At 41.2% G+C, this 11058-nt stretch overlaps 1 protein-coding gene across 4 annotated transcripts in view; it reads right to left on the minus strand.

Annotated features, from left to right (window-relative positions):
- Positions 1-9212, minus strand: part of SLC25A17 (solute carrier family 25 member 17) — a 57416-nt gene extending 48204 nt beyond the window's left edge. For 2 of the 4 annotated variants that reach the window (XM_082636390.1, XM_082636392.1), the window contains exon 1: positions 9014-9199. In XM_082636390.1, coding sequence (XP_082492516.1) covers positions 9014-9067 — 54 coding nt within the window. In that variant the 5' untranslated portion in view covers positions 9068-9199. Of the gene's footprint in view, positions 1-9013 lie in introns of all 4 variants that reach the window. The other 2 variants (XM_082636391.1, XM_082636393.1) reach the window with 2 other exon arrangements.
- Positions 9213-11058: the final 1846 nt, after the last annotated feature.

An 11058-nucleotide genomic window follows, 5' to 3' on the forward strand; every position in this document is an offset into this window, starting at 1 on the left:
ACTAACCAAATTCAACCATTCCCAAAATGCTACTTCACCCTTGAAGGATGAAAAATAATCCAAAAAAATGCAATGCTAGCTCCAAAGTCAATTTCCAGAGGAGTCCAGAAATGGTGGTTGAGTCACAGGAGCACAACTGAAATCAGTGTACAGCATCTCCTGATGGAGTATATGGCATTACTGGACAGAAGATTATTTTAAAAAGAAATCAACTAAAATACACTGTCAGTGGTAGATCTGGAGCTAATGAAATTCCAAAGATGAAAGCCACTTATTGTGGCTTTCACATTCAAAAATGTTATTCACCTAATCAGAGTTAATGTCTTTCCCCCGATACAACAAACAAGCTAACTCTCATACCCATTCAAAGATACACAAGTTAAACAAAAGGCTTAATAGATAACACACCTGAGTGCCCAACGGAAAAAGCATGGGCTCTGGAATAAAATAAACTGGGGTTCTGGTCCCAGCTACAGTACATACTGTACAATAAATTACTTCAAATCGCCATGCCTCAATCTCCCCATTTGTAATTTGGGGACCAATAAAAAATGTGGAGGTTGCTGTGAGAAGTGAGAATTAACTTATGGAAAGACCAAGCATCATTCCAAGTACACAGCTGGCATTCAAAAATGTTGCTTCCTATATATCCTTTTTACAGCATTTTTTTAGCAGTGGGGCTCAATATTAATCAGGGTCCTAAAATTAGCAACGGTTACTTACACTCCTTCCAAAAGAGCAACTGTCATTTAGTAAAAAATAAAGGGACTTCCCTGGTGGCACAGTGGTTAAGAATCCGCCTGCCAATGCGTGGGACACGGGTTCGAGCCCTGGTCCGGGTAGATTCCCACATGCCTCGGAGCAACTAAGCCCATGTGCCGCCACTAATGAGCCTGCGCTCTAGAGCCTGTGAGCCACAACTACTGATCCTGCGCTCTAGAGCCCGCGAGCCACTACTGAGCACGTGCACCACAACTACTGAAGCCCACGCACCTAGAGCCCTTGCTCCATAACAAGAGAAACCACCACAGTGAGAAGCCTGCACACAACAAAGAGTAGCCCCCGCTCGCCACAACTGGAGAAAGCCCATGCGCAGCAACGAAGACCCAATGCAGCCAAAAATAAATAATTAATTTAAAAAAATAAATAAAGAATAACTGCTCTTTCAGAAGGAGCTTCAAGAAGGTAGGAGGGTCAACAGTGTAAAATACTACAAAGAAGTCGAATCAAGTAAGAATGGAAAAAGAGTCAGTAGACTAAGTCAGCAGAAAGTCAGTGATGGCCTATGGAAGAGCAGTTCCAGCAATCAGAGTGGGATGAGGAGAAGAGGCAGGAAGTACAGAATAGTCATTAAATAAACTCAGCATAAAGGGAAGGAGAATGAGCAGCACCTAAGAAGGCAGTGTGTAGACCGGATCGTATGGTTTTATTACAGGACAGGGCTGAAGGGAAAAACAATGGAAAAAGAATAAAGCTGTAGGAAAGAAGTGAAAATGAATGGAGCAAAGTCCCAAAAGATAACTGTGGGTAGTGTAAGTTGGGCGGGGGTGGGGTGGGAGGGAGGAATCAAGATAGCAGAGACCAGCCACATCTGTTTTTCCTGAGATCAGCACAATGTAGGAAATACTGGGTGCAATTGCAGTTGATTCTGTAATAGAAAAAACAGAAGCGTTAGAAAGCTCATCCCAAGTAGCCTCTATTTTATCTAGAGCAAAAGCCGAGATCATCTGTTACAAGTGAATGGGTACAGTTGACCATACAAGATGAGAGAAAATTTCAATTCCACTGAATTTCTAAAATTGGGTACAAATACTGTATTTTCAAGAATATCTCTGAAAAAGAAACGAATGATTATGGCTTTACTACACTATTACAGGTATTGTAATAGGTACTCCACAAGTGTTACCACATTTGCTTCTCAGGAGAACCCAGTAAGTAAAGTGTTATTGTTTTCATTTTATAGCTCAGAAAACTCAGGTTCAGAAAGAAAACATAAATGACCCAAGATGACACGGATAGTTATGTCTTACTCCAAATCCCTTTTTCAGCTATTCTACCATATTTGTTCCTTTAAAAAGATTGTCATATAAATACCATATGATAGTTCTTATATGTGGAATCTAAAATATGGCACAAATGAACTTATCTACAAAACAGAAACAGACTCACAAACACAGAGAACAGATTTGTGGTTGCCAAGGGGGAGCAGGGAAGGGAGAGGGATGGGCTGGGAATTTGGGGTTGGTAGACGCAAACTATTACATTTAGAATGGATAAACTACAAGGTCCTACTGTATAGCATGGCAAACTATATGCAGTCTCCTGGGATAGACCATAATGGAAAAGAATATTTAAAAAAGAATGTCTCTATGTGTATAACTGAGTCACTCTGCTGTACAGCAGAAATTGGCACAGCATTGTAAACCAACTCTACTTCAATAAAAAAAATTAAGTCATAGACTACTCAGGCATAAAGAAGCAAATTAAAGTTAGAAAAAGAATTCCAATCAAGACTACATAAGAACCTTTAAGATGAAGAGAACTGAACTGAAATGACCCAATTAGCTAAAAAATTTATTGGGGTGAGGGGGGGAGATGAACAGGCAGAGCACAGAGGATTTTTAGGGCAGTGAAAATAGGTCATATAATAACGTACTTGTGGATACATGTCATTATAAAATTTATCCAAACCCACAGAATGTACAATACCAAGAATGAATCCTAATATAAACTATGGACTTTGGGTGATTATGATGTTCCAGTGTACGTTCATCATTTGTAACAAACATACAACTCTGGTGGGGGATACTGATAATGAGGGAGGCTGTGCATTGGCCGGAGTGGGGGGGCTGGGGGGTGCCCAGAGGATACATGGGAAATCTCTGTACCTTCCTCTCAATTTTGCTGTGAACCTAAAATTGCTCTAAAAAACTAAGTCTTGAAAAAAAGTTTATCAAGATATCAAGATATATTTTGGATGATGAGTAGTGAGGCAAAGAAGTCCTGAAGATTAAAAGCTATATAATAATTCAATCATAATTTAGTGGAAGCCTAAATGAAATAAAACAGCAAGGAAGTAAAGACAATGAAGACTTTTTCTAATTACCCCCTTTTAAGGCTTCTAAACCAAACTAATACAACGCCCTCAGATGTATACTAACCTAAGTTAATTCTATGAGAATCTGATTAGATTCAAACTATGGGTCTGGATGAGCCAGCTATGGAAAAGAAAACCCTTCCAAAAAGAACTTAACATTTAAATTGTTAGATAAGTGGTTTAAAGGGTTCCTGATGAACAATTAATGTCCAGGTGCTTCCAATTTGATTATACATGTGTATATGCAATATTTAATGTCACTTTTTTCTGAAAACCTAAAGATATTCAGGGGCTAGTTTTGAATTAAACAAAGGGATGGGGAAAAGAGACAAGAAGCATGAAGGAACAGGCAGCTAGGCATAGCAACAGAAGAGTAGCAGACAAGGGAGACCTGGGTTCTTGCCCCAGGCCTATGACCAAATAACTTACTGGTAATCTTGGCAAAAACACTTAACATACCTGCTTCCATTTTCCTGTCTCTATATGAGAATAAAGATACTTGTCTAAGAGCCTCAGAAACAACGCTATGAAGTGAGTACTATTATCTTCCCCAGTTTATAGATGAGGAAACTGAGGCAAGAGAGATTGAGAGACATGCCCAAGGTCACACATGTGATAAGTGGCAAAGCTGGGATTTGAACTCAGGCAGTCCGGTTTCAGAGGCCATACTTTTAACCACTTGTTATATTGCCTACCTATCAAAGTTGTTAACAGATGTGAGAAGATAGGGAATTCTGTAAGTACTAAATATTATTAGTAAATCTAATATTAAATTAGCTAACTCAAACAAGTTAGGATGCAGAGAAAATTAGAAAACATAGTTGTGGACAAAATGATTAACGGCTTTCACTTATTGGGCCCCTATTATGTGTCAGATAGTATAAAAGCTGTTTTAATTAAGTTATTTTATTTTTTTGTTGTTCTTTTTTTTTTTTTTTTTTTTTTTTTTTGCTGTACGCGGGCCTCTCACTGTTGTGGCCTCTCCCGTTGCGGAGCACAGTCTCCGGTCGTGCAGGCTCAGCGGCCATGGCTCACGGGCCCAGCCGCTCCGCGGCATGTGGGATCTTCCCGGACCGGGGCACGAACCCGTGTCCCCTGCATCGGCAGGCGGACTCTCAACTACTGCGCCACCAGGGAAGCCTAAGTTATTTTATTAATATTCACAGAACCCTGTGAGGTTGTTGGCATTTAACAAATTAGAATCAGAGTTAACTAAACTGAATCTGAAAATTTAGGTTTTTGTTTCTAATCTATAAATCAATGAGTAACATTAGGAAAGTCACTTAACCAAGCAATCCCATAGTTTCTTCATAATGGGGTGCTGGGAGGTCACATTAACGTCTATACTAAATATTTACCACAGTGAAAAGCTAGAAACAATGCAAATGTCCATAAATTATGGGATACCCATATGATAGAATATTTTATACTAAAAAGCCAATGATTTTTGAAGTCTTTTTAACAACATGATATATATAGTAGATATCTGATGTTTTGGGCCACACAGCAACATTCCCTTTTCCTATGTGTGGGCTGATTTTTTTTACCTCTTCCCACTGTGCACCGTCTTGGTAATATGTCAGCCTTGGGGGCTTCCCATTATCTTCACAGGGGCAGCCCACCACTTCTTCCTAGGTACCACCAGGGGTCTTATCCACACCACCACTATACACCTAAGAAGAGCCTCCTGAGGACAAGGACTTTTCCAGATGACCTTTATATCCAGAAGGCCTTGTACAGAAAATCAACAAGTTCTACTTGGTTTCTACTTCTAAAAGGCAGGTGGTGAGTCTATATGGTAAAAAGTCCACCGTAATGTTAAGTGTATGAGTATGAGCTACAGAGTCAGATAGTTGGGCCTAATTTTCTCTTTTGATACCAACCGGAGAAAAGTGCTCTGAATAAGCCTTCTTACACAGTTCTAAGGAGAGGTATGTCTGGGATTTGAGTCACAGCACAATAATAGGTAGAGTGGAAGGAGAAAGAACTCTTTCATATTTCCGTAAGACTTGAATTTTTTAATGGTCAGCATTTATTCAATGAAATGTAATTCTTTTAAACAAATTATGCAATTAAAATTTTTTTAAATTTTTAAATAAACAATAGGGAAAAAAGAAGAGCCCTGAAAGTTACTGATTAATAATTATCACTACAGTTCCAAAGTCTGTTTTGGCATCTAAACCCCCTAGACAATTCCAACCAATGTCACTTTTCCAATTCTAGACTAATAAACCTCTTTTAATTACAAATGTACACTTCTACAAATAAAATCTATCTTTGGAAGCTAATCAGAGAACCAAAAATATAAAATTATAAACCTAATTATACTCAAAATTTTGAGAAGTATTTACATGTGAGGCCATTAATTGTATCAGACAATAGTCATCAACTGGAGATAAAGCATTCTCCTGAAACAGCACAATTCTGATTTTCAAATACTTGAGATTATCCGCACTTATACCAAAGTGAAGCATAAAACACTCAAAATCACTAATCTGTTTATTTTAATTTTTAAAGTGTTTGTGTGTTTATGTGTGTGCGCACACATAACACCACACTTGGGGTGAGAAAGTGTAGAACCTGGAAAGAAGTGAATAAGCAAACATGAACCATGGCAACTCAAAAAGGTTGTAGGGGCTTCCCTGGTGGCGCAGTGGTTGAGAGTCCGCCTGCTGATGCAGGGGATATGGGTTCGTGCCCCGGTCTGGGAAGATCCCACATGCCGTGGAGCGGCTGGGCCTGTGAGCCACAACTACTGAGCCTGCACGTCCGGAGACTGTGCTCCGCAACGGGAGAGGCCACAACAGTGAGAGGCCCGTGTACCGCAAAAAAAAAAAAAAAAAAAAAAAAAAAAAAAAAAAAAGGTTGTAAATCAACGTCTTAAACAATGACCCAACAATCTTTTGGGGAGAAGCCACAACTAATTACTCCAGGCAGCTCTGAAGTTTATACCAAATCCTGAAGTTAATGCCAGGATTCCAACCCAGGCTGCCTAGCTCAAGTCAGGCATTCAAATGCTCTTAACCACTATGCTCTCCTGGATCATCTCAAAGCCTTGGTTGAACATCATGGCCAAGGCATTTAATTAAACATGAGCCATTCATTACCACAGTACTATACCATTAAAAGCAATGCCGTTTTTCTCGTCAAACGTCCCATCAAATGTAGTGACATTTTGTGGTGAAATTGTTTTCCTTTGGTAGCAACCAGAAGAAAGCAGGCTCCATATTGTGTGGCTTATCTTTAACTCAAAAATTTGCAAAAAGAGTTTGAGAACCACTCTTTGGCATGAAAGTTCAAAAGAATAACAAAACACAATGCAATTTCTCATTTAGACATGTGCCAGGAACCGTACTGCCCCGAGGGAAGCAAGAGAAAAAAAAATATTTTTACAAAAGTATATCTATTAGATAATCTAACATAGCTTATGGGAGAAAGAAAAACCACTGCAAATTCAGGGTGCATAATTTCAAGCAGAAGTTTTAACAAGAGAAAAATAGGCAACAAGGAGAGAAAAAAAATAGAAATGTCTCTGCAGGTTAAATAGAGATAGTATCACCTCTACCCCCAATCACTGTCTATAGCAGGGCTCAGAAAACTAAGACCAAGGGCCAACTTTATGCACTGACTGGTTTCATAAATAAGATTTTATTGGAACATAGCTCTGCCCATTCATTTACTTATTGTCAATGGCTTCTTTCAAACTATCACGGCAGGGCTGAGCAGCTTCACCAGAGACGACACACCTATATATTTACCATCTGTGTCCTTAAAGAAAAAGTTTGCCAACTTATTTTCTTTCATAAAACTTAAAACTATCTAAAATTATTTATTTTTTGATTTACTCAATTATTGTCTGACTTCCCCACTGGAATGCAAACTTCATGAAGAAAAAGACTTTGTTCTCCACTATACTTCTAGCACCTGGAACAGTGCATGGCACGTAAAAAGCACTCAATAAAGATGTTGAATGAATGGCATTTATTGAGAGAAAGGAGAACAAACATTTCCCATCTTCCCATTTTCTCTTTGTTGCACTATTCTCCCCCCTAATCCACCAAAACAAGTCCTCTCAATTAACCACTGGATTTATCATGTTGATAAATCCAATGGTTAATTCTCAGTCCTCATCTAACTCACCAGCAGCACCTGACCCAGTTGGTCTACACCCTTCTCCATGTGACTCTCAGAACACCACATTCTCTTAGTTTTCATCCTACCCTAGTGGCCCTTCCTTAGTCTCCTTTGCTGGTGCTCTCATTTCCCCAACCTCTTAATGTTGGCATGTTTCAAGGCTAAGTCTTTGAGACTTTTCTCTCAGTCCACACTCATTTCTTTGTTAGCTCATCTAGTCTCATGACTACTCTTAGGCATTTCAAACTTAACTAGTCAAAATCCAAAACCATTCTCATCTTTCCCCCAAAAGCTGCTCCTTTACAGTCTTCACCATCTCAGTAAATGGGAATATCATCCTTCCAGTTGCTCAAGACCCAAACTCTTGGGAGTCAACCAACTCTCATCGTGTTACACCCAACATCCAATCTACAATCAAACCCTGGTGGCTCTATCTCAAAATATATTCCAAGGTTCATGATCACTTCTCACCACCTCCACTGCTACCATCTTAGTCCCTTGACAGTTTCCCTGCTTCCATCCTTGCTCCCGTACAGTCTACTCTCAACAGACCAGCCAGGGTGATCATGTTTAAAATGTAAATCTGCAAGTTGCTGCATGCTCAAAATAACTTGCTCTAATAGCTAGTTAGCTGTCTTTCAAACTCAGAGTTAAAATGATTACACAATCTGGTCTCCTGAAACCATTTTGCCTCTTTGTTCCCTCCACGTCAGACACACAGGCCTCCATGCCTATCCTAGAGCGCATCAAGCAAGCTTCCATTTCAGCGCCTTTACACTGGCTGAAAGCTTGGTCTAACTGAATGAACCAGGACTCCTGAATCAGGCACTTCCATGAACTACTGTGTCATCTAATTCACGTAACAACTCTGTGAGGTAGGTGCCAATACCCCCACTTTACAGATTAGGAAAGTGAGGTTTACAGGCCACCTAACAAGTGACGGAGTTGGGATTCAACTCCCATTAGCCTACACAGAACATGAGCTCTCAGTGCAGTTTTGGGGGCCTAGGAGAAGAGGACTCAGTCAGTGATATTCCTCTGAAGTCCCAATGACTCCACGTGCGTGTTGACAGCTAGAGAAGGATGTGAGAAAGGGCAGGCAGAGAGACAGGACGAGAACCAGAGAGGAAGATACTCAAACCAAGAGTGGAAAGTTTCAAGGAAAGGGAGTGGTGTCAAATGGAAGTGAGAAATCCAGAAGCCCAAGAACCAAGCACATTCCTCACAGTAAACCACATCTGTGGTAGACAGCGACTCTGATCTTGATTTAATTAAAAAAAAACAAAAAGTATCTTCTCCTGCCAATGATATTGGCCAGAGATATCCCTGCTAGGTACTGCCACTTGTCTGCAGCAAGTGTGTGAAAATAGGCTGTAGTTAAGAATGTGATTCAGCAACACAGCTTCACACCTAGGTTTTCCTCTGGTCCAGTCAGACAAAGTTTGTGCGTGCGGTGGGGTGGGTTTAGGGGGACGACTGCCCTTTAAATTTCAGAAGGCAAAGAAAACAATTATCTTCTTCCTGACTCCCTGTGGCAGTGTGGGACCACCGCTGACTACATCTCAGATATTCTGTAAGAGATCAAAGCGGTAGCCAGGGGCGGAGGGTGAGTGTCGGGCCTCGCCCCAAATTCTTCCAGCAACATTTCGCCTATGCTCCATTCCTCTACGTCCCAGTCACGATACGATCTGCTTCTCATCCCCATCCCCCAGCCATATCCCGGTCTGGCCCCAGAAAAGCCCCACACCCCGCAGTGGCCCGGGCATAAAGACCCCGCCTCACCACGGCTCCCGCCACGGCGTGGACCAGGCTTTCGTAGGACAGCACGGAAGCCATAGGTGCGGTTCCCGCAGACCCAGCTAGTTTTCTCGCAGGAGCCGCGAACAGCCGAACGGGGTAACAAGCGCCGGACCGGGCGGCAACGTCACCAACTCCAACCCCTCAGGCCCACCTCCTCCAGAACTACTTCCGGGTAGCAGGGCGCCCGCCCAGTCTCCCGGCCGGAGGCCGCGGGGGAAGGAAGAGGGAAAGACGGGACTGGGAACGCCCCTTGGCTCTGATTGGTCCCCGGGCCTTGCGCGGGGCGGGGCAGCACGGTGCTGCCCCTACCACGCGGAGCGGTGGGTCGGGCCGAAATTCAGTACGGGATGCGTCAGCTCCGACTTCCGCTACGTTCTCGGGACCTGGCCGATCATACTTCACACCTACTCCAACACTGGAGACTTCAGAAAACCTGGACAGCCTCCTTTTTCTCCACTTCTCTCCATAAGACAAGATGGAGACAAGCAAGATGGGGGACTCATCTTCCTGCTTCTCTTTTCAGACTTTACTCGTATTTGCTCTCGCTAGTATTTTTAGTCACATTTTGGTCAAGAGGAAATTGTTGATTGGGCAAGGTTCTCCCCTCTGAAAAACCCTGGTGGGAAGAGAACTTGAGCTTCAGGAAATCAAAATGATCAGATGGAGGTGGGAACAAACTAGTAGGCACCCAGGAAAATCATTTGACCTCTTGGTTTCCTCCTTTGTGGAATGACAAGTGTTAATACCATGAGGATTAGAAAAGTTAATTTACGTAGACGTACTTTATAAAATACCGAAGAAAAAAATTTTCCATGTTACAAAGCGAAAACTCAAACTACACAGAACTAGAAAAATCACATTCTACCCCTCACCCACAAAATACTGAGACACACCAGGTTTCAGGACTTCAACCTCAATTACTCGAGCACCATAGCTTTGTGCGTCTGCCTGTTTCAGTACCAGTTAAGTTTAACTTTTATAATATCCTTGCTGATAGTCCTTGACTGCTTGTTACAGCCAGGCCCAATGCTTTTTTATCACATTTACTCCCAGGAAAGGGCCCCAACAATGTTTACCTGGTCATGTTTTCACAAAACTTGCATAAAATATTTTAATTGCTATTGGTTAAGATCCCTTTCCACTTAAACTCCCTTTCATTTACAGTGGTGCTACAGTGACGACAGCTAAGTTAAAAGCAAATTTGGGCACACAGTTGGATTCAGAGATACTTATTTATAAGTATTAATACAGGTTACTGCTAGACATCCTATTTTAGGAATCGCTTCCAGGAATACTCCCACCACTCCCTAAGGTCAATGACATGAGGTGCAGGTCCAAAAGTCAAATGAAGATAGGATTCTGGCAGTGGAACACGTAAGCTTGTCCGCTGTAAAATTTAACCAGAGGACTCAGTTCTCACGGACTCCTACTTAAATTGGAAGCTCTCTCAAGAAAAAACTGGACTATGTAGCATACAGATTTATAAACACACTTTACAAATACTTTCCCTTTATGATGGTAATTGAACACAATATTTTTCAGAATTACCATTTGTCGGGTATGACCTAGAGCAGACAGCACGTCCATCTGTGTGAAATCTTTTGCATCCCAGCTATCAAAAAATATTTTGATCAAGATGGAATTATCTTTTCTATTGAAAACACAAAAGTCATATAATCAGAGTAGGCAGCAGAAAATGTAGCAATTCCATAGGTATATCATTTATTAAATGGAACTATCTCTATAGTTGTGATGTTTGAGATATTTCCAATTTCTAAAAATCTAACATTTCGCTTGTTCTAAACATTCACTTTCACATCTCAGTATTCCTTATACTGCTTTTCTTAAAGAGGGCTCCCTGAATTATATAAGCACTAAGTCCCACACTACATAAACGATATACTAAAAATTTAGCATCATTCTGTTCACACCCATACCATCATTACAAAATAGTTAAAAATAACCTAGCCACAACTGATTCCTTCCTATTTGTTTATACACTGCCATACGGTCAGGTTACTTACACC

Source organism: Mesoplodon mirus, assembly GCF_964341445.2.
Source record: "Mesoplodon mirus genome assembly, chromosome: 11".
Classification (NCBI taxonomy): Eukaryota; Metazoa; Chordata; class Mammalia; order Artiodactyla; family Ziphiidae; genus Mesoplodon; species Mesoplodon mirus.